This window comes from Wyeomyia smithii, chromosome 1 (genome assembly GCF_029784165.1).
Source record: "Wyeomyia smithii strain HCP4-BCI-WySm-NY-G18 chromosome 1, ASM2978416v1, whole genome shotgun sequence".
NCBI lineage: Eukaryota > Metazoa > Arthropoda > Insecta > Diptera > Culicidae > Wyeomyia > Wyeomyia smithii.
Window position 1 is genome coordinate 72,673,205 of NC_073694.1, and position 24,552 is coordinate 72,697,756.

At 40.4% G+C, this 24,552-nt stretch overlaps 3 protein-coding genes across 7 annotated transcripts in view; 2 read left to right on the forward strand and 1 right to left on the reverse strand.

Moving 5' to 3' along the window:
- Positions 1-16,980, forward strand: part of LOC129725250 (serine/threonine-protein kinase PRP4 homolog) — a 44,379-nt gene extending 27,399 nt beyond the window's left edge. For 3 of the 4 annotated variants that reach the window (XM_055682945.1, XM_055681272.1, XM_055683668.1), the window contains 7 exons: positions 282-372; positions 434-604; positions 669-838; positions 905-1,018; positions 1,078-1,268; positions 2,103-2,165; positions 3,620-4,618. In XM_055682945.1, coding sequence (XP_055538920.1) covers positions 282-372; positions 434-604; positions 669-838; positions 905-1,018; positions 1,078-1,268; positions 2,103-2,165; positions 3,620-3,759 — 940 coding nt within the window. In that variant the 3' untranslated portion in view covers positions 3,760-4,618. Of the gene's footprint in view, positions 1-281; positions 373-433; positions 605-668; positions 839-904; positions 1,019-1,077; positions 1,269-2,102; positions 2,166-3,619; positions 4,619-16,903 lie in introns of those variants that run through there. The other variant, XM_055682100.1, reaches the window with a different exon arrangement.
- The window catches only part of LOC129730816 (40S ribosomal protein SA), a 441,656-nt gene that overhangs the window by 132,438 nt on the left and 284,666 nt on the right, over positions 1-24,552 (reverse strand). The gene's annotated exons all lie outside the window — the stretch shown is intronic.
- Positions 17,485-24,552, forward strand: part of LOC129728897 (carboxypeptidase N subunit 2-like) — a 60,143-nt gene continuing 53,075 nt past the window's right edge. Inside the window, exon 1 of the mRNA XM_055687641.1 lies at positions 17,485-17,978. Coding sequence (XP_055543616.1) covers positions 17,958-17,978 — 21 coding nt within the window. The 5' untranslated portion in view covers positions 17,485-17,957. The remainder of the gene's footprint in view (positions 17,979-24,552) is intronic.

Consider the following 24,552-nt stretch of genomic DNA (forward strand, 5'->3'; position numbering starts at 1 on the left):
TTTAAACTTTAGTTTTATATAGCGAGTACATTTATCAGCTATATTATTGTTTTTGTATTTTAAATATGCTCGATTAGAAAAACTTTAATTTTTCAGTTTTCGTTCCCAGTCCACATGCCCCCCGTTCGTTTAGATATTTGACGTTTGTTGTTTTTTTAACTGGGAATCCTCCCAGTTAGCGAGCGCCCAGTTAAAAAGAAGCCCAGTTAAAGCGTGCCCAGTTAGCGAACAGTTGCTGTAATCTATAAAACTAAACTATTTTAAACCGTATATTATTTTAGTTTGTGCGTTAAAATGCTGGACTGGTTCGATTTCCACGGACACATGTGCATTGCGTTCGAAATGCTTGGTCTGAGTGTTTTCGATTTTCTAGTAAGTATTCTTGCAAACTGCAACTTTTTTATTTTTTAACTTTATTCATGATAAACCACAGAGAGAAAACAACTATGAACCATATCCAATGGATCACGTGAGGCACATGTCATATCAGCTCTGCTATGCGGTCAAATTTCTCCATGATCACAAGCTTACCCATACTGATCTTAAACCGGAGAACATCCTGTTCGTGGATTCAGAGTACACCACTTCGTTCAACTCGAGAAAGGTATCAGCTGCTACGATAAACTCTCTTATAGAATTAGTTCAGAAACATTTTTTTTAATTCGTAGAACCGCGAAGTACGCCGCGTTAAATGTACGGATATTCGGCTGATCGATTTCGGAAGCGCAACTTTCGATCATGAACATCATAGCACTATCGTATCCACTCGGCACTATCGAGCGCCGGAAGTAATCCTGGAATTAGGTTGGTCGCAACCATGCGACGTCTGGTCGATAGGGTGAGGCTTGTTTATTTATTTCACTTGAAACAAAAAGTAACCTCTTTATTTGACTTGTCTTTCCAGGTGCATAATGTTTGAGCTGTACCTAGGCATTACGCTATTCCAGACACATGACAACAGAGAACATCTCGCTATGATGGAACGTATACTAGGGACAATTCCGTACCGGATGGCTAGGTAAATGTCTGTAACTCGTTTTACAACAGTAAGTTGCATTTATTTCTTTTTCTTATTAGAAAAACCCGTACCAAATACTTTCACCGTGGTAAGCTCGATTGGGACGAGAAATCTTCGGCTGGACGATATGTGCGTGACCATTGCAAACCACTTCATCGATACGTGCTGGCAGAAACACCTGATCACCTGCAATTGTTCGACATTATTCGGCGCATGCTAGAGTACGATCCGGCCAACCGGATCTCGCTAGGTAAGTAGAAAAATTGGTTTGAATTATTTTACTTCACTAAAAACAGAAAAGCAACTAGGTATATTAAAACTAATAATAATTAGTTTAGCTTGAGCTTAGCTTGACTGACTGCACATATCAATGACTGCACTCCGTGATTGATCCGAATCAGTAAAGTTGTACGGTGAATCAACTGAATGGGGTTGGGAGTGACCGACCAATCTCATTGTACAAGTTTTAGTGACTCAATACTTTAAAGGATCAATAAACGACGACGGCCGCGTCCTTGCAATGGTGGGAAGAGGGAACGGATGTTAGTGTGACCCTTGCTATTTGGAGACCGTGTTAACCTCTGCATCTCCACAAAGGTCACAGGAAGGAGGTGTTTGTTAGTAGGGAAGGGCTCGTTGGATCAGGATTCACTTTGATAGGTGATGCGATCATACATATAACTCGTATCCGTCTCTATTTAGCGGTTTATCCTATAGTCAGCCGGCTGACTAGAGAAACACAATTAGCTTATTTATATCTGGTATCGGTTTAGACCAAGAGACATTACCAATGCCTTTGGAGCCGCGCACAAGTGTGCATGGTTAATTTCAATGGAGCACAAAATTGTTTAAATTTAGTTATTTGAGACCGATTTTCACAATTTAATGTTATTTGAGCCACGTATATCAAAACTAATACTTATAATATTATAAATAAAAAGCCAACATGAATAAAAAAACATTTAAAGTGATCTGAATACTAGAATAGTAAAAACTATAATGTATTTCGATATTTAAATCATTATCATCCTTCTAGATATATGGTAGTTATAGTAGCGTTCCGTTTTTTTTTCTTTTTTTGCAGGTGAAGCACTCCGTCATCCGTTTTTCGCAAAGCTTCCGCCAGCGCAGCGTCTACACGAGAAATGTAATGAAAATTCCGTCTCAGCCAGTAGTAGCCGGGAGCGTTCCCACAGTTTATCGAGATGAAATTCGGAACGGTTTGATTATTATTAATTGATAATATTACGGTTGTTGTATAGCAAAGGAATTACAAGCAAAGTATCTAGACTAGCGGTACTATTGCTAAGTTAGGCGAAAAGGAGATAACAATCGGAAGTATATTACGCGCACGATCGAGGGAAAAAAACACAAAACATTCACACAATCATCTGCCCATATATTTCCCTCGCGGATATTCTTTCCTTCATCTTGGCTTTACAAAACGCACCTTGTTATCTGGATTGGGTACAGCGCAGTGTACTCACTTTTCCATGCAATTGTATTAAAAGCGCTATTGCTCATTTTATGTCCATGGCGAATCATCGGGCTATATGTTTCTATGTTTCGTTATCTTTTTAAGGTATATTAATTTTTTCTAAAAATAGTATTTTTTAGCCAAACCTGCCCCCTCCTATTGCTAATCTCCAATGCTAAGTTTAAGAATTTATCGAAAAAAATAAATATTAAAAACCTTATTCCTTCTGTTCAATTTGACTGCGATAGATTGCTGTGAATGTTCTTAACCCATTTTTTCCTTCTGTACGCAATTTCTTTGTTAAATTATTGACCCTTCCAAATTGATTATGAATTGCAAAATTCACCTACCATACAGGAAGGTAATATTATTAATTGTTCCCAATAATAATCAAATCGTGCGAATAAAATAAAAAATAACACAAAGAGAGAGAGAGAGAAAGAAAAGAGCGAGATCTAGGCGTAGTTAAGTTAAAGTCATAAAACAAACGTAACACAAAGAAAAAAACCTTAACAACAAGAAGTAACTGCAGTGTGTCAGACTAGGGCAAATGTTTACTGTTTCATTGTCTCTCATATTACTATTCATGCAGTAGTATTTTCTAAATCATGCGCTCGTTTTCCTGTGTGTACATTTGTCACGCAGCCATAACGCACTTTTTCGTTGTGGCTAAATTGAGTGGAGAAGCCTTTTTCGTTTCTAATAGTGTAATTTAAGACAAAATGTCAGGGATAACATATTCGATAGGCATATGCGTTTGCTGAAAAGCACAGAACTTCAAAAAAGTCCTAGCAAGACTAGTGGAAAGTCTGTTCTCGTTTAAGTAGTTGAAGTATGTGCATGCCAGTTTACGTGGCCGACTGAAAATGATGGCTGCGGTTATTTCGTGTGAGTCGTGTTGCATTGTTGCACATGCATGCAGCATTCACTCATTATTTCTTGCAATCAAATAATCGCATACAAATTATCTTCAACACCATCCAGAGTAAACAAACCGCCACTTGCAGCCTCGATTATTCCGTTTCTATATTTACAGTTTGTACAAACTTTCGTCGTCGATGATACTTATTCCTGCCCTGCAAATCAGCTCTAAACCGAGTTCGCCTTTGTTCGCTTCTTTCCAGACATTTTAGTTAAACAGAAGGCTGAACAGGATTCGAAGAAAGTTAGCAAAAACACAACCGCAACAAACAAAAAACTTCCCGGCAAACTGACACGTTCTCAATCATTGGCATTCAGCTTTCCTTCGCTGTTAATTCACTGATACACACACATACACGCGCAAACAATGTAAGGCACGCGGACTCTGCAATCAAAAACTAAATAATCCGAATTTGTACGCGTATTTTGTAAAAAAATACTTTCTTCAAATGATTGCAACAGATCGAACGGAATAATTGCGAGATAGCCTTTCGCCACAACTGCTAGTTTTCGCTCTACTATTGTAAACTTTTGTAAAAATAATTCTTTAATCCCTGTATCTTGTCTCCTCTGGTTTCTTTTTTTTTCTTTGCCCAAGTATGTTTTTGTCGAGATTATGGGTGATTTTAGAGATAGAGATTTATTTTCTGTTTATTGATCAGCTCCTGAAACTGGTTTGCTATGTTACTAAGCAGCTCAGTTATCTAGTCCATAAATCAATGGAAACGATAAATACGATTTATGGATCTAGGTTTAACTAAACACAACAACGCGCGGAACTAGATACGGATAATTTGAGCATGCTTCGTCAACATAGCAGCTACTGATGTAATTAGTTCTTCTAGGATTCTAATACGACAAACACTCAAAAAAAATTTAATGATTTCTTTTCTCCTATTAGTTTAATTTATACTCAAACAAAACAGAAGCCAACGATCTTTTGAAATTGTTCTGAAAATCCGACACAAAAAACGCATGTTTTGTAGAGCGCGCAGCATGCAACAAGATGTAACATACTAAAGAGTAGTAAAGTAAGAAACACTAAGAAAGACGGAAGTGAAGTGCAAACGAAAAATAAACCGGACAACCTCAAGTCTGGATGTCGAGACTGGTCAGGCGCGTGTATAGTTCATTTTTCTCGCCAGACGAGACGAAAGCTGTCGGAAAATAAAAGAAAAGCTGTAAAATTTGAGAATTATAAACATTTTTAGCTAGAGTTTTCTGCAACGTAAGTGATTTATTACAAAAATGCCGTCAGGTCTTTTAACGGTGTTACTCAAGGAGCAAAGCCTTTGCTTACCTTACCAAAGAGTCCCAAGCGGTGGTATGGCCTTCGCTGTACGTAAGAGTCGTCTCCGTTCCACTCGATGGCAGTTCGCCAGCCACCTTATCGATCCACCTTACCCGCTGTGCATCTCGTTCCTGACGAATTGGTTTCAAGGACCATCTTTACCGGGCGTCCGACATCCTTACGACATGCCCAGCCCACCGCAACCTGCCAATCTTAGCGATGTGGGCGATAGATGGCTCCTCAAACAGCTCCTGCAGTTCGTGGTTCATTCGCCTTCTCCATGCTCCGTTCTCCATCTGCATTTCACCGGAGACGGTACGCAACTCCTTCCTTTCGAAGAACATAAGGGTGCGTTGGTTTTCCAGCATAGTCCACGTCTCATGGCCGTAGAGGGCTAAGGGCCTCACCGGGGTCCTGTGAATGGTCAACTTGGTGCAACGGCGAATTCTCCTCGATCGAAACGACTCCCGGAGACCAAAATATGCGCGATTTCGTGCCTTTCTTTTCCTGCCATAATGCGCCGATGAATTTCTCTGCTGATACCGTTGTCGGCAGATTCCAGTGAGCCCAGGTACATGAATTCGTCGACCACCTCGATTTCATCACCACCAACTTGAACTCGAGGTGGGAGGTTTGCACTGTCTTCTCGTGAACCTCTTCCTTTCATGAACTACGTCTTCGATGCATTGATGACCAGTCCAATCCGTTTGGCTTTAGTCCGACTTTCGTATCCGCCATCTTCACGAAGGTCTGAGTTACAATGTTGATATTGTCGGCGAAGTCAAACAGTTGGACCGACTTTCAGAATATCGTGCCGCTCTTCTTTTGACACCTTCCAGTAGGCACGAGAGATCATCAGCTTGCCATGAACCCTGTTCGTGTTTCGAAGGGGCTCGAGAATGCCCCCGATACTTGAACAACACACATCATGTGAACACGTCGTATTAGCGGCATTTCTGCATCACCTACCGAACTGCGAATATCTGGTCCGTAGTGTCGCGGGCACCCATCAATCCCGCCTGGTAGTACCCCACGACCTGCTTCGCGAATTGCAGCACTTCAGCTTGTCGCCTTTTTTTGTAAATGGGGCACACAATACCTTCCATCCACTTTTCTGGTCCTCGTTCTTACTCCCAAGTCATGACAATGACTTAGTGCATGGCTTTAGCCAGTTTTTTCCACTTCCAATTCGCTGGCAAATTGGTCCAATTCAGCAGCTTTATTGTTTTTCGGCCGGTCAATCTCCTCCTCCATCTTCAAGAGATCTGGGCCGGGAATAATGTTGTATTCTACTAGTGCTAGCACCAAAATCAATTACCATACCCGTCCTCGTGCTCTTCTACATCGCCGTTCAGATGCTCATGAAAGTTCGATCACCTCACACTCGTCTGTAAGGAGGTTCCCGTCCAAGCTCTTGCACATATCGGCTAGCCTTCACGAGAGCTGTTCAGCCTTTCGTAGAACTTGCGAGTGTCGTTAGTTTAGTACAGCTCTTCCATCGCTACGTGATCTCGGTCCTCTTGTTGGCGTTTCTTCCTTCGGAGAACTGAATTTTGACCCGTGCCTGATATCATTCCGTGCCCGACGGTAGCAAACCACGTTCGCTCTCCTGCTGCGTTCTTCTCGTTCGACTAACTGTTTGCATTCGCGGTCAAAGCAGTCATTTCTATTATTCGAAGCCCTTGTGCCTGCTAGCGCTACAGCAACACTACCTATGGCGAATCGAATGTTCCTGCAGCTATCATGAAGCGTAGCTGAGCCAAGTTACTCTTCCGTTGGTTACGCTGCCTCCAGCTGCTGCGCGTAAGCCTGTGCATCCCCGGCACCCCGCAGTTGCTCAATATTCGGTCGCGACATTCGACTTCGGTGGGTATTATACACCGTCGAGAGCTTGGAGTTTATGCACACAGCTACTAGGTAGTGGTCCGAATCTATATTCGTACTGCGGTAGGTGCGATGTCGCGAAAGGAGCTACCGGCGACTAGAACGTGGTCGATTTGATACTCTGTCTATTGAACGAGTGATCTCCAAGTGGTTTTGTGGATATCTTTGCGGAGGAAGAAGGTACTTTGGATCATCATACCACGGGAGGCTTCACACACCGATGGCCGTTTTCATTAAAAACGGTGTGCAATCAATCGGGCCCGATTACCGGTCTGTACACGCAAAAGTTTAAGTCTTGTACAATCATTGTGTCTTCCCGATTCGCACAAATGTTGCACAGAAATCGCACAATAAATGTGTGAAACGCATAACGCAACAGTTGTACTGCGAATACATTGACATAGAATGAAATCAGAATATGTATCATATACCGACACTTTATTTCTCACGTCGAGTGTATAAGTGACTAGACTAGACACATCACATACAATTTGCAGGTTGCTCTTTCGCTTCTCTTTCGGTTCGGATTGCGAGGCGCAAGGCTATATTTCGTTGCTTCACGAAATGAGCGAGACACCCGTGCTGTACATACTTGATACCAGTGTTGTTAGTCTCACTCATACTGTCGGTGCGTGCTTGCTGCTATTCAAAGGAATGCATGAAGAAGAAAAAGTATCTCGAAAGCGTGTGTGCAAAAGACTTGAAAAGCGTAGCATATGTCTCGTCCTCAAGCAGAAAGGAGGAGAATGGTTTTGCTTCTCGCTCGCTTTGCAATGCTGCTTGATACCAGTTGAAACTGTTTAGGTGTAGTAGTTTGGAGCTGCCAAATACATTGGAGAAACGCTAGAGCATTAATTGCGTTATGCCCAACACGCAATCATTGTACTGGTTCCGAATAACATCAACAATTGCGCTAAAAACGCACAATTTTGTACTGGTTTCGCACCACCCAACTTTTGCGTGTACATTGCCTCCCGTCCCAAATGAGCATTCATGTCACCAATAACGGCTTTTAGCTCCCGTCGCGAGCAGCGTCTCGCCGGGGGACCATCGTGTCAGCTCTTCTAAGAGTCCTACGCTGACACCAGGACATTGATCAGCCGCTCCTAATTTTGATATCAGACGCTATTTTGAGCAGCATAATCCCGGCGTTTCTTGATGTTGAAGGAGCATTTGATAACTCATCTCAAAACTCAATGACTGCTGCAATGAAGAAACGTGGTTTCGACAGTTTCATTATTCATTGAATCAACGAGATGTTAACAAAAAGAGAAATGTCAGCAAGCCTTGGTAGGTCTTTTATAAGTGTAGAAGCTATAAAAGGGTGCTCGCAACGAGGATATGATATCTCCTCTACTTTGGTTTGGTTGATGATCTTCTTTGAAATAGTTGGATTCGCTGATGATATAGTCATAATTGCCTTAAACATTGTTTCCTCGTGGAGAAGGCTTAAATGTAAATCCTCCAAAAACCACTATCGTCCCATTTACACGTAGAAAAGAAATTATGCTTAATGATATTAGGCTAAAAGGTTATCTTCTGGAACTGTCAGATAACGTCAAACACCTTAGAGTAATTCTTGACAAAAAACTCAATTGGAATACACATCTAGAGTTGGCTATAGAAAAAAAACAACAAATACTCTATGAAAAAACTTCAACGGCTAGCCACTCTCTCAACAACGGAAGAAATAAGAAACACACCTACTAAAGCATTAGAAGCTTTACATTTTATGCTTCCACTGCATCAATTCATACAATTCGAAGCCGAAAAGAGTGCTTTACGGATCAAAAAATAATTAAAGTTCTTTGAGGGTGACCAAACGAGTCTTCTAAATATTCTAAAAAACTATTCGTATTAATCCAATAGTAACTAACAATAAAGACTGGATGGAGAAAAGATACAATTTTTAAAGACGATTTCGAATGTTTGAATCTGAGCGTGATGTTTGGGAACGCGGTGGTTCTGACCTTCGTCCAGGATCAATCATTTTCTACACAGATGGTTCAAAAATAAATAATCGAGTGGGGACAGGGGTAACTGGCCCCGGAATAGACCTATCAATTCCAATGGGCCAATGGCCAACTGTCCTTCAAGTTGAAATCCAAGCAATACTAAAATGTTCTATTATATGCCTACGCAGGAAATACAGGCACTCAAACATTTGCATTATGTCCAACAGTCAAGTAGCTTTAAATGCTTTGAAGTCTGCGACATCAAAACAGTTTGGGAGTGTGTTCAATCACTTCAAACACTGGGTTGTAATAATCAAGTAGATTTATATAGGGTTTCTCGTCACTGTGGAATCGATGGAAACGAAAGAGCCGATGAACTGGCAAGATTTGGATCGTCTTATCAGTTCATAAAATCAGAACTCTTCTGTGGTCTATCCGTTACACACTTAATCCAAAAAAAGTCGTTCGGTAATTTTTTTTACAATAATCCATCGGTAAAGTGTAATAATACCGGTATACCTGCAAAAAAGCATCAAATTAACGACTGTTCTGTAAGATCTGTAAGTTTTACCATAATTTTGTTAACTGTTACCGAAATATTTGCTTTATTTTACATTCACCGAAATTTGTATAACTTTTTACCGAACAACCTGTGAAAATGCCAAATTGTGAATGTGGTGGCCATTTTTCTCATACGTGCAACCGTCCAAGACGCGAATATTTTCTACTGATGCTGCTGATTTGTTTTAATTGTTGTGTGTAAACATAGGATATTTATAATTTGGAAAGTGTTAATGGTGAATAACTGAAACAGGATGTACGAGTCGCTAACATTTTTCGTAAGTAATCTGGTTAATTTAGTTTGATTTTAGACGGTACCGGCAGGCTCATTTATAACCGACTTTTTCTGCCACCGGTATTTTTTACAGGTGCGTTCGGTATTTTTGTTCATTTTTAAAGTTTCTTTCGGTAAATTTTACTGGCTGCTCGGTTTGGAACATTACCAAAAAGCTGCGAAAATTACCGACCACTCGGTTGGTGGTTTCACAAACTGTTCGGTAATTTTCGGAAACACCGAAGATGTCACCGAACGTTCAGCTGTTGAGATTCCGGTAAAATTTTACCGAATTCGGTGTTTAATTTTAAGTGTGTAGAATGGAACTGAAAGCATTGAAAACTCTGAAAGTGGAATCCCCCTGGACAAACACTTTATTGGTAGGTAGTCGAAGTGTTTCATCACACCGAACGTTTCTATGATTCGCAGAATACCGGAGCTTTCAAATAAAGATCTACGCACGTATACTGCTCAACGTTTGCACTAAATAAAAAGTGGACAAAAATGCCGGTTTTTCATGGGTTTACCTTCACACGAACCATCCATGCAACATCAATCATAGTAACCCAAGAGTCAGCAGAAAAAAAATTGACAGCTCTATCAGTCGAACTCTAACCGTGATGGCGAAAACAGTGAAGCTACTCCGGTCGGAAATGTGCGCGTTAAAAAAACGATATCTCGCTCGTCGCGTCGAAACGGTTTATGGATGCCAAATACGCCTTTTCACAACTTGGCACTACTGTGCAACAATCATAGCATCGAAAGAAAGCCCGGTTCCGAACAGCCGACGACCGTAAGTGACAAGAAGCTTCGAAGCATGCTGAAGAGGAAGACCGAGGGAAAAGCGGCTACATCGCAGCGTACGCTTGGTCGGTACAACCGGCCAAATAATGAAATAGTACCTGGCGGACATAAACATACGTGCTAGGAAGCGGCAGTCCCGTCCCGTTGCAACAGGCAATGACGCAGCGACAGCGGCTGAATAACATAGCAAGTCGATTTTACCGGCGAATCGCGACATGGCGGTGGTGATGAACGACGATACCTATCTCACCCTGGATGGCAACGACTGGCTTGGCGCTTCGTATTTTACTTCCCCCACGAAGGAATTGAGCTCCGAGGTGAAGTTCATTTCACACACCAAGTTCCCCAAGAAGGTGCTGCTGAGGCTGACAATCAACGAAAAGAAGATGCTTTGACGCTCTTCTTTCGCTGTGGACTGGTCGTGAACGAGGAAATTTATAGTACGAAGTGTCTGTCGGTAATTGCTCGGTAATTGGTTCTGGCCGGATTTGGTGTGGACCGATCCGAGGTGAGGTGTGGTGTGGAGCGATCGTTGAAGGAGACGGATCGGCTGCATACCGATGTGGCATCCGTAGAAACTCAATAAAACAATACTTGTTGGTTTGGTGTCCAAATACAGAATGCCGTTATTTTACAAACGGGTTGCTAAGCTCAACATTCTACTACATCTCTCCCTTAATGTAGATTTAAAAATTATTTATAATCAAGATCATTTCAATTTATTTACGTTACATAATCTTTTAGAAATAAATAAGGATCTTAACATGATTAGCGTGACGATCGAATTCCCTTTAGTGGAGAGGTTTTTCAAAGTGAGGCGAGTTCCATTTCTCTTGAGAACCACATGAGGTTGCGGATCAAATGTAGGAGTAAGCTTATTCCATCTAACCACATTTTTTACTATCACATGATCTCCGACATCCACTGTAGAGTATTTGGATTTTTTTTTATCCCTATATTTCTTTCGTCTCTCTTTTATTTTTGTCTGTCGCTGTAACTACTTCTTCAGGGTTTCGAAATCAGGAAACGTCAGGGAATTCATTTTTCGATCAGGGAAAACTGAAAAATATTCAGGAAAATTTTTTTAACCGAAACGCGATTATTTTTAAAACGATTCTCTAGGGCAAAAACTGATTTTTTAGCATAAAAGGCGCGACCTCTACGATTCAGTTTCATATCCGATTGAATACTTTTTTCGCTGGGATTTTAGAGTTGCGTTAATCTTAGTTGCACTTTTTAGTGCCGTATGCGGAAAAATATCAGGGAAATTAAATGGAATTTGATTTCGAAAACTTATTCGCCACCCTGTTTTTGTGTGCCATTGATTACGATATCAGGCAATATATCTCATATTTCGTCCAAATAAAAGCTTTGCAGGTGATAAATTAATCACGGCATGAAGAGTGTTACGATATGCTAGCACATCATACAGATCGTTCTACCAGTCTCTGTCTATTGCTACACTTATTCTTACGGTCTTTGAGTAAAGTCCTATTGTACCGTTGTACCAAACTTTTTTGGAATGGAGCATATGGAATTGAATGTTTCAGCGTAATTCCAAATGCTTTGCAAAAGTTAGCGAAGTCGTTAGAAGGAGGTCCGTTATCGCATATAGGTTCATCAGGGTATCCGAATCTAGCAAAATCATTCGTAGCTTAAAAATGTTGACGTGAGAATTTCTATCTCCGGATATCTTGAAAAATAATCTATTACTACTAATAGATGCACACCTTTTGTTACTTCTGTGAAATATAGAGCCAACTTTTTCCATGGTCTGTCTGGCAAGACTGTTCTAACCATTGGCTCCGTAATTGGTTTCGAGACCAAAAGACATCTTTGACATGATCTGACGAACTCATCAATCATAGAATCAATACTTATCCACCATACTTTTTCTTTTAAACGTTTCTTCATTGCAGAGCTCTCCGAATGAGGTTCATGACCAAGTTGCAACACCTTTTTCTGTAGTTTACGTAGCATGATGATTTTCTTATTTTTCAAAATTATGTCCCCATCCGTTGAGAGGTCGTTTGCAATTGATTTGTAGCGTGAGAGAGTTTTCGGTCATCTACGAGGCAGAAATGTCATCCAACGAACAAGTTTCATGAGCTCCACATCCTGTTTAGTGGCTTCAATAATTTTATCAATTGAAAAAGACATCAGACAGCTGTCTGTTGAAACTAACTGTACTTCCCTTTCACATTCCTCACCATAGCTACGTTTAGAAGATGCTTTGTCCTGACACAATCTTGAAAGAGCATCTGCAATGTTCGGTTTTCCTGGTCGATAGAGAACTTGATAGTTATATGACATCAACCGAAGTCTCCAAAGTTCAATCCTTATGGAAGGTTTTGATCTCTCACCGAATATTGAAACCAAGGGTTCATAATCTGTTATTATTAAAAACTTCATACCATATATATTTCTGGAACCCAAACAACAACTAGTGCTTCTCTTTCCGTCTGAGCGTAAAGTCTTTCAACATCGAAAAGTGTCTTTGAAGCGTTACAGATAATATTGAATGTTCCGGTTTGTGTCTTTTGATATAGCACTGCATAGCTGCTTAATCCTACTGGGCTAGCATCGGTTCCAACAAAAGTCTCTAGTCATGGATCGAAAAATGCCAACGTTTTGGAGTTGCTCAACGAATCCTTTAACTGGTTGAAAGCACGTTGGTTGACGAAACTTTTTGATTGATTCCAACTTTTCAGGTGAAACTTTAACTCCTTCAGCGGACAGATGAAATCCTAGAAACTCTATTTCTTTTGCACACTCTACTGTTTTTCCTCAATTCAAAATTATGTTTCGTTCTTTCAAACGGTTCAGTGCTTAAATTAAATATGGTCGAAAAAAATCACAAGCCATGGAAAATCTGCCAAAAAAGCTCTCATGCACTTTTGAAAAAGTACTGGTGCTGCTGATAAGCCAATACTAATCGCTTATATCTCATCAATCCTAATGGCGATTTAAACGTTGTTATATATCGGCAATCTTCTCTCAATGAAAGTTAGTGAAATACTTGTTAAATATCGAATTCGACAAAGAACTTACTACCTCGTAATCTAGCTGTCATTTGTTCCATGGTAGGTAACGGATGTCCTTCTTTTATTATGGCCTTATTTGCTTCACGAAGATCAATAATAATTCTGACTTCGTTTGAAATTTTCCGCTTAACGAACATTGGGGAAACAACGTTTTCCACCTACCCGGAGGCATCCAAATGGAGAACCCTGCTCTCAGATCGATCACGTTTCGATTGACGGTCGGCACTTTCCGGATGTTAGGTTTTTTTCGGGAACCAAACATTGACTCTGACCATTATTCGTCGTTTGTAAGATCCGCTCACGTGCTGAAATCTCGCAAAGAGAGAACGACTCGTTTCAAAATTCAACGGTTGAAAGCTGATGGCGTGGCAGCAGAATACGCCAGAGAGCTGGATCAACGGATCGCAGAACAGCAGGAGGAAGGAGTGAAAGACATAAATAGGCTGTGGAGCAGTATCCACGGTGCCATCGAAACGACTGCGAGAGAAGTGGTAGGTACGACGCGTGGAAGACAGCGTAATGGCTGGTTCGATGCCAAGTGCCAAAGAGCGACAGATGAGAAGAACCATGCCAGGAGCCGCATGCTCACTGCGGCTGCGTGTCAGGACAGAGAGAGGTACAGGAGGGCAAAAGCTACCCATAAAAGAACCCACCGTCGAAAGAAGCACAAGTACGAGGAGCAGGTGCTCGCCAGCGCAGCTATGCGCAAAACGAGGTGCGGAGCTTCTAAAGAACAGTCAACAGAGTCAGAAGCGTTCGTAACGTTGGATGGAGTGAAGCAGGGGGATGCGCTCTCTAACTTACTATTCAACATCGCTCTTGAAGGTGCAGTAAGAAAAGCAAACGTCGAAAGAAACGGTACGGTCATCCCGAAATCTCACATGCTTCTTGGTTTTGCGGAAGACATCAATATCATCGATATCGACCGTAAAGCCTTCGTTCCTTTTAAGAGGGAAGTAGCGAGATTGTACGAAGTACATGATAGCTGGCAGGGAGCGTGGAAGTTACTGTGGTGTTGGTGCTGAGGTGGAGATAAATGGGGAACGATTTGAAGTGGTTGACGAATTCGTTTATCTTGGTACGCTTGTGACATGTGACAACGATATAAGCTATAAAAGGAAACGACGAGTTGCAGCTGCGAACAGGGCTTTCTACGGACTACGTAACCAACTGAGGTCCCGTAGTTTGCAAACTCGCACAAAACTAGCACTGTATAGGACGCTGATACTCCCGGTGGCCCTTTACGGACATGAGCATAGACTCTGAAGGAAGCTGATCGACGAGCGCTCGGAATTTTCGAGCGTAAAGTTCTGCGATCGATACTTGGTGGTAAACTGGAAGATGAAGTGTAGCGCAGACGCATGAATCACGAATTGTACCAGGTATACAAACATGCTGATATAGTTAAGGTAATACAGCGGGGCAGGCTTCAGTAGGCTGGACATGTAGACAGAACGTTTGACGAGAGAGTCGCCAAAATTATCTTCAGTAGAGAACCAAAAAGAGGCCATCGACTCCGTGGTAGGCCTCGTACGCAGTGGAAGAAGATGCACGATCTGCTGGTGTACGCGGAGACTGGAGAAAAGTTGCCCAAGATAGGAGAAGCTGGACATATCTAATTCATTCGGCACTTGACCGGTGAACGGTCCATTAGCCAACAAAGTAAGTATAATTATTTCTTTCAACGGAATTAGAATGCGTCGATAGCTTTGTCTAACAGGCGGGATTGATTCATCAATTTTGATGGAAACGCACATGTTTAGTATTTAAATAATGTATTACTTCATTAGGTTTTAAACTGAAAAAAAAATCAGGAACTATTACCTTTTATGACCAGAAATGCTTCATTACTAACAGATCGTAAAAACTTTATCACTCCTAGACGTTCTGCACTCTGTCCAGAAAGAAGTGAATGTTTCCTATTTTTAATGATGAAAAATGTTGTTCTGTATGATTTATCATTAGCTGAAATAAGTGCATTGATTTCTCCCAGTACTGTCAATGGATTCCTTGATCCGTAGGCTTGGAAAATCTTATCGCTTTTCTTCCTGATTTCGTAAGCTTCGAACCCAACTCGTTTTAAAGTATTCCAACCATCCATACTGAGAACATCCTCATCGGCTCCCGTATCGATGATAAAGCGAAGATGCACTCCTCCAACTGCTGCAATTATTGTACGCTTTCCGCTTAGATGAAAGAGCTCTCGAATCTCTATATTGTTGGTAACGTCGTAGACTTCCCTTACAAACTTAGGCTTTCAATCTCCAAGGTTTCCACGATTACGTCGATCGATAGGTTTCTGATTTCGTTTTTTTTTAGTTTGCAAACGGTTAAGACTGTTGAAATGTCTTCTTTACACCCCGGCAACAGCTTGCATTATAGAACGTTAGTTAGTAGTAATGACATGCGTGGCGAATTAAAATCATCAAGAGCTTCCATTGCCACTTGATATGAATCGTCCAACGCACCGTAAACTATATTTTTGGCAATTTTCCTGGCATCTGGTCCTCCAAAGCATACTAATGCTTTGTGTTTTTCGTTAATATCTTGTACTCCCTTCCCAGGTAAGCCACAAACTGAGCTTTCCATTCTTCCCAACGGGAACTGGTGGATCCTTCTCCGAATTCGTCAAACGGAACGATGTTGAAAGTTACCTTTGAAAACCAAAACGCATTCACCAGTGTGACCAACCGCGAATGTTTTACTGTAACTATGGTAACCATGACATATCTTGCAAGGTCCAAAACTGAGCGAACATAACATTTTTTCATAAACATGATAGCGATGTTTTGCTGTTTCTCGATTTTTTTTTGTTCTTTGTTGATTCCCTCCTAATATAATTTCCTTCGTTTTACTAAGAATCAGACTGAAGCTCCTCTGAACTTCCTTTAATTTTTATAGCGGCCTGGAACCTATAGTTCCAACCAGGCTTGTAAACGGTCACCATTTTCATTTGATCTCGCTTCCTTAGCGTGCGTCACAGTCGGCTTTCGCTCGTAAATGTAAAATAACCAAACCATCGCCGCTCAGCTCACAGAAAGAAAAGGATAGTCAAACGACACTCGCGTATCAAAGAGATGCACACTGTCAATCGTTTATCGATGTTATTTCGGCCTATTTTTATCTACTTCGTTCATTTATGTTGAGAAATATTGTTACAAGATCAATGATATAAATAATTTCCAGAATACACGCACTCAACGTGCGTAATTCTCATTTCTAGAAAAAATGTCAAAATACGTTTGAGGAAAATAACGTCGTGATGGCGATACTCATTTGACATGTTTGTTCAAGAATGTATTCAGACAGCGAGCCTTGGTAGCGTCAGAGGAAGAAGAAGACGATTATCGCAGTGAAAAGTGGTGATCATTTCGAAGCCTGGTTCCAACCTTCCTAAGAAACGTAGTTCTACGTCAAAATCATGAAAAAGTGGTTAGAAAAATTTTCTTCTTGTAAAGATGTTCATTTTGCAATGTAAAGACCACTCTTGTGATATGGTATGGGCTATCTAGGAATAATAAGACCCAGATTGAAAAATGTATTTCAAAAATCATTGCTAACTAAAATTTTATTTGAAACAGAAAGTGTTACGAACAAATAGTCAACTTCTAACATTACATTTTCTGACCAAAATTTTGTAGATCATATGATTTTTGAACAATTTTTTCTTTTAGATTTCAGGCATGCAAAGCTGCTTAAAATGGCCGAGACCACCAAACTGAGAGAGTTCCACTGAAAACTAAGTAAGTGCTGTGAACAACTGAGTGAATCAGGATAAAATCCCAGATATTCCAGATACCTATGCCCTTGCGAGTTGGATCTTGTAAAATTACTATGTTCATGTATAGCACTCATCAAATGTAGAAAAGTGAAGCTGGAGGGAAGAAAATAAAAAGCAGATTTTCGCGCTACTCAAAAGCCCTTCCTTGCCAGCAGTCAAGTGTCCACATAGCATTAGTAGGTGTGCGTTGCTAGAAATAACATCCATCAACACACTCTCACTTTCAGGTTTTGTTTTATTTTTACGTCGGGTTCGGTCCGCTCACGCGTAAGTTCTTGTTTATGACACAGATAACAGACCTTCAATGTTAAACTTAATCGTCGCACCAGGTGTAAGCATTAACTTCAAAGCATGGTTCGAACGGTACTGATTAAAACTAAAAAAATTATCCGAAGCGAATCAATCATTATCCCTTTCGACCCTGGTACATCCGTTTGCTGTGAAGCATTGCAGCGCATGTAATAACGACGGCGCATTTGGCGCGCAGCACCTCATTCAGCTCGGTGAGCTCAGACAGCACGATCTGTTCTCGTCTGGCGATTCTTCAATTAGCATCAAGTCGTTGTTTCTTATTCCTGTTTCAATCGAGTCTTTATGACTTACGATGGTGTTGCTGTAATACAAAAACTACGAGCAGTGTGCTTAATTGAACATAGGAGTTGGTCTGCAAGGTGGTGAAGTTTACTATAGTGATTAAATGCTGTGACGGGAAACATGATAAGAAAGAATTGTCGTACTGACCGATGGTTGCGCATAAGTGAAGATTGAGGTGTCCGATTTCAAGTTCAAAGCGTGTGAATATTGTGAACATTAATAGTGTAAGGCTGAGAATTTCAGTCAGTCAGCTTCTTTATCCGATACTTCGTGTTCCAATCCAGCACAAGAATGACTATCGCGAAGTGGATGAGGCCAACGATGATCACTTTACTAGAGGAGAACCCCACAAAATGAAGGATTTTTTTTGTAAGGTACGTGCGCGTGGTCATTAAAAATAACTTCATTCATCATAGCTTAATGCTGTTTGAAGTACAGCACAACACGAAAGCGAGTTGAGGTTTAACCCTTCAAGCCACGTGATAGAGAAGAAAAAAACTATAATATTACTGCTTAGTTAGTTCTGATTCTTATCATTTTCATAAGCGGCTAACCATAACTTTGCTCGTTTTCGACGGCATGACTCACTAGGAAGGTGAAATGCACAAAGTCTGCACGTGCGTTGCTGTTCCCGAGCCCCGTCGTCATAACAATCAGGCAGGCTTTTTGTACGATTGCGCGGCCGGCAATGAAAACATGAGCATTCTTTTCCATACTTGTACTTCCTGAATAAGACTTTCATCCCGCGTGATCGCAGCTAGAAATACTGCAATTGTTTGTAAATACGAACCGCAGATGCAGTAGCGTGTTTCGTATCATGTGGAGTGAGTCACTGAGCATTTGCCGATAATCTTAAGTGGCTGAACTTGTAGATACCAATTTGTCTTGAAAAGAAACGATTGATTTTTTTCTACGTTCACGTTGTAGCGAACCTAGGCAAAAGTGCGACTTAAACTGTTCAGCAGATCAGTCACTTTACACAAAAAATCAAAAAAATAAATAAATTTAAAGATGGGTTTTTGTTATAAATTTGAAATTTTATGTTTTGGTACTTGACTCCTTCGTCAAGTCACGTTTATCGGAATCGGTTCAGCCTGAACTTCCCTATTTCACTTTGAAAGAGAGTGCGGTGAGGCAAGATGGATCACCAAGGGTAAATTTTCAATATCTTGTGTGTTTTATGTTATTACGCCAAAAAATAATAAGAATCAAGTGTTGGGTCGAGGTTGCAGAATCTTAAAACAATGTTATTACCTTATAAAAAACTGGGGTAATATGTGGCAGCTAAAAATAAGATGACGTTTTAATCTCAGTAGCAGCGGAAAATTATTTTATTAATTTAATATCAAAATTGCATATTTTTATGAACTATTAACACGTTACGTATCATACAAAACTAGAGTCATTAGTCATTAAAACGATACATATTCCACACTCAAAAACGGCACTAACCAGTCTTTCCACTTAACCCTCTCGCAGGGCTGGTAGCAGGTCTCTTTTTAGAGACTTGGTCTCTATTTTCAAGCTGGTCTCTGAAAAGTCTCTTTTATCAACGAAAGGTCTCTAAAGTCTCTTTTTCTTTGAAAATGGTCTCTTTTTCACCTAAAAGTCTCTTTTTCCATTTCTCGTTCAATGTTGAAAGGGGTATCTGTGACATCGGAAAAAAAGGACGACAGATACAATTCAGCAAAATATTCTAATAACGGCAGACTCTCATCACAATTTTTTTTTCGCAGCGATCAAAAAAGTAGTTGCCGGTGGCCTGGAGTGCATTGCTTTTATAAAGCAATAGCATAGCCCAGGTAATACATTCCGTTTCGCAAATTGAACATCTGTTTTCATTCGACTCAGACATCGCAGCCAACCGTTATAGTGTACAGAACAATTGCGAGGCTAGCGTTACGATCCTATTGACTCTAACAGTCTCTCTCCCAAATCAGGATTCGAACATACAGTAGCACCAGCTCGAGTCCAACTGGGAGGCTTTTTAACGGAATTATCCAAACAACTCGAGAGAAAAGTAGAAACATGCGACAAAAATTATAATTTACAGGGTGGCCAGGCCACTCTACCGGAAAAGCAGGAAAAAAAATGGAAATTTCAAATCACCAAGACCGAAATGGGAATAGAAATTTTTAAATCACCGAGACATGCAAACCGAGAAATTATGCTTCACACCGGGAAAATCATTCTTCTGCATGTCTTTAGTTTTAATTATTGAACCAATTCTATCAACGGAAGTATCAACGTGAAAACTTGATTCTGCCTGTTCTGGAAAAGCTGGTTGTTGGTTTCAACCAAAGTCGACAGTGGCTTAACAGCAAGACCTGCGTAATCAAGCATAACTCTGCTGTAACAGCTGTAATCATAGGCGCCAACTTTGGGCGCCTTCAAAGCACTTTTTGCCCTTGCTCCCCTCAATAATTTTTTTACCGTATCATTTTGCCCCTAGTTGAAAAAAATTTGAGTTGAAGTTTAAACTAGTTGGAGTTGAAGCTAGTTGTAAATTTTTTTTAACGTTCAACTTGAAGGTTAGGGGGCGTTCAATAATTACGTAGGCATATTTTTCCACTTTTTCAATCCCCCCCTCCCCCCTTGTAAGACATCGTAAGATTTTTTGATACCCCCCCTCCCCCCTAGTAAGATCTTACTATATATACTAAATATAGATTTTTAGCATAGTTTTATCATCCTGAAGCAAGCACAATACTTCTTTTCCTTTTCTGTCTCTAATTCGAGTTAATCGGCCTTCCGTAATTTTTCTTGAACATGGTTTTTTGAATAGTTCAATCAACAATGTTTTTCTTACGTAAGATAATCAATTCACCCCCTCCCTCCCCTGTAAGATAGCGTAAGAAAATTGCACACCACCCCTCCCCCCCTACTTGCTTACGTAATTATTGAACGGCCCCTTACTTAAAAAATTCTAAAAAAAGGTAATTAAAGTTATTGGTTTTAAGCTTTCTAAATTAAGCTTTCTGGTTATCGAAAAAACAGTAGGACAAATAAAACAATTAGTTTTGAAGTAGAAAATCTCGCAAATCGATTCGGACCATGATGAATTCTAGATGAAGATAATCAATTCCGATGTAGAAATAATTAATTTAAATCTTCATTTTAACTTGCCCCAGCGGCGAACATGTAAGGAGCAAGCTGAAATGATCAAAATTCTTGCCGAAATAGAGACTTGTTACGTTTTTGCCTTTCTCCTAGAAAGGTATAGCAATCACTTGCAAAACCGAAAGTATAAAAGTGCTCCAAAGGGCCGAATGGCATATATCACTCGACTCAGCTCGACGAGCTGAGCATTTTCTGTATGTATGTGTGTGTATGTGTGTGTGTGTGTATGTGCAGATTTTTATTCTCACTCACTTTTCTCAGAGATGGCTGGACCGATTTTCATGAAATTAATTGCAAATGAAAGGTCTCGTTGTCCCATAAGACCCTGTTAAATTTCATTGTAATCGGATTTTTAGTTTAGAGGTTATGTATCAAAATGTAAAAATCATGAAACATCATTATCTCGAAAACTACACAACCGATTTGAACAAAATTGATTTCAAATGAACGGGTTACCTAAAATACCCATAACTTTTGAATTTAATAGAGATTGAATTTGTGGTTGAAAAGTTATGACAAGAAACGTGTTTTGAAGACTACTTAATCTCACTCATGTTTCTCAGAAATGGCTGAACCGATTTCCATAAAATCAGTGTCAAATGGAAGGTCTTGTTGCCCCATAAGACCCTATTGATTTGTTTTGCAATCAAACTATTACTTTGCTTGTTATGTCCAGTTTAAAAATCCAGCTTTGAAAAGCAACATATTTCGAAGACTACTTGAACTCACTCACTTTTCTCAGAGATGGCTGACCCGATTTCCACAAAATTAGTGTCAACTAATAAGTCTAGCTGTCTCGTAACACCCTATTGAATTTTACTGTAATCGGATTGTAACTTCGTCTGTAAAGTACCAAAATGTGAAAATCATGAAACTTCATTATCTCAGAAACTACACAACCGATTTGATCAATATTATTATCAGATGAGCGGGCTAGTTAAGGGTTAACTAATGAATTATGATTGAACTCGTGGTTTCAAAGTTTGCCTGCCCTATACGTTCCCATTTCATTTGATTGTAATTAAACTTAAGCCACCGTTATGTATTAAATTGTTAATAAAACAACGAATGTCTATTATTTCAAAGATTACATGACTTATTTGAACATAGCTAGTGTCATACGAACGAGTCATCTCTCAAATTTACAAATAACAAACTTCATAACATTTTGATATGTGGCTCGAAATGAATTCAAAGGCTATTTAAAACTATACCTGTTTTGATTGATATATGTGGTCTCCACATAATTTAAATGTGGTTTTGTACTATTTGAACGTTCCAAATTCATTGATTCCTTGCGATGTGTTTAAAGTCTGCAAATGCACGACGAATCGGCCATAGGATATGATCAAAGTCAAAAGACAAATCGTTTGAAATGATTGGTTTTATCGAAATGACAACATCCTCGACTTTTGGCTTCTGTACATCGCCCTAATTCTGAATATATTCATATAGGGTGGTATTCGGTCTTTTTCAGCAAATTTTCTGGCATCAATCTGACACCGGAAATACTCATATTGGGAGGTATTTAGTTATTTTGGTTGTTCTCCAGAAACTAACAGTGGTCGTCTTTAAATTCAAAATGGTGTCAAGGTCAATGTTTGGTTACTATGCATCATCTCGATTACGGAAATATCCATGTTGAGTATTATTTGGTCATTTTCGGCTGTTTGCTATACGTTGCCATTTAGCGATTCAAAATGGTGCCTGAAGTCAATTGTTAGCTCATTGCATCATTCTGGTTCCAGAGATACTCATATTGGATGGTATTTGGTTATTTTAGGCTGTTTTTCACAAACAGGAAGTCGCCATCTTGGATTTCGAAATGATATTAAAGATAATTTCTGGCTTCTGAGCGTCATGCTGGTTGAAGAAACACCCACATTGGGTGTGATTCGATCATTTTCCGCTGTTTCCCAGGAACCGGAAGTCGCCAACCTAGAATCCAAAATGGGGTCTTTGAACGATTTCAGCTGCTGTGTATCATTCTAGATCCGGAGATACTCATGTTAGACGGAATTCGGCCATTTCTGGCTGTTGTCTAGGAACCACAAGTTGCCATCCTACAATTCATAATGGTGTCTGAAGTCGATTTGTGGCTCCAGTGCATCATTACGATTCCGAAAATACCCCCCTTTTTCGGTGGTATTTGGTCGTTTGCCGCTGTTTTTCCGTAACCGGAAGTCGCCATCTGTGGTCGAATTTAGCTCCTGTGTATCTTTCTTTATCCGGATATTATTATATTGGGTGGAAATCGTCCATTTTTGGCTGTTTCCCAGAAACCGGAAGTTGCTATCTCACAATCCAAAATGTTGCCTGAGGTCGATTATGGAACATATTTGTTACCACTAAAAACATTTACCTGTCTAATATGGTTCCATTTAGTTGATTAGTTCGCCAGATGTGCAGAAATTTGTGCAGAAACATGTGCTTCCATAAGAGGGAGGGGCGTCGAACCATTATGGACATATTGATCACCCTTCAAAACATCCACATGCCAAATTCGGTTTCATTTGCTTGGTTTGTTCTTGAGTTGTGTAGAAATGTATGTTTCATTTTTGTTGGAACCCTCCTTTCCAGAAGAGGGAGGGGTCTCAAACTATCATAGGAACCTTTATCGGGACCAAAAACCCCACATACAAATTGTTCGCGCCAAAACTCCCGCCTCAGCTGGGCATTACTGTCACCCGTGACTGACCAGCTGAAGCCCAAGCAACGCTGGTTTGCGCGCGCTTATTTTAAGCTTTGTTCTGGCTCGACAATGCTGCCGCCCGAGAGGCAGCCTATGAAAGCGCTTTCCACAGCAGCGCCAGTGTTCAGTTCTGTTAGTCATTAGTTCATTGTAATCAGTCGATAAGCGTACGGCGGCAGCGCCGTCACGCTGCCAGTTTGTAAATACTCTTAGAATAAATATACAGTAGCTAAGTAAAGTTTGTGCGTTTCGTGGTGCGCGAAAGAAACCTTCTCCCTGGGCCTTAATTGCCCATCGTGGTGCCAAAGGGCGAAATTAGAACACAACGTAGGGCCGTGCGCGATCATATTTGGTGCCGTGACCAGGATCGCGCCAATCTGGCATCACCCGCGAGTGTTCGTGTCAGTGCTGATAAAAGTCATTTTCCCCAGCAAAATTCTTCGAAAATAACAGCCAATCATTTTCAATTTTCACTTCCAATGATCGCAGCACTCTTTCAGATACACTAGATTTTCGTCCTAGTAACGTACTGTTATACTCAGATGAAATAGATCGCGCGCATCGTTCACGGTTACGGAATAAAATTTGACGACGAATCCAACCAAATGATCTTCACTTCAAAGCGAAAAAGAAAAACAAACAGTCCACTCAACCAAAATGAACCTCACCGAAGCACTTTTTCACTGACACTGACCGATGCCTCGACAATCTTCGTTAACTGATAAACTGATTTTGTTGTCTTGCTTTCATCGCATGAAAAATAATGAGGTGTTTTGACAGATCACTTCCATGCAAAAAGCGGGTAGGGAGAGCTCTGAAAGGATTGTAAAAAAATAATGTTTACGAATGCTTTTTTTCACTTTCACTCAAGAGTGTCAACAAATATCAACCCTGGTTCGTGTTACGACAAAGTTTTCGATTCCGCCATACGAACGGAGTAAGAGTTTCTTTCGCCGCTGCTAGTGTGCGATATGCAAGTTGTGGCAACCACACAACAAAAGTTCTCTTCGAGTGCCAATTTTTACTAACGGGACGTCACCCTCATCGAGCTTAACCTACCCAGCTAGGTAAAGTGTTCAAGTTTCTACATTTACGATCCATCCCTCACGCGTTGAATGTCAGCCGACAGTTAGCAG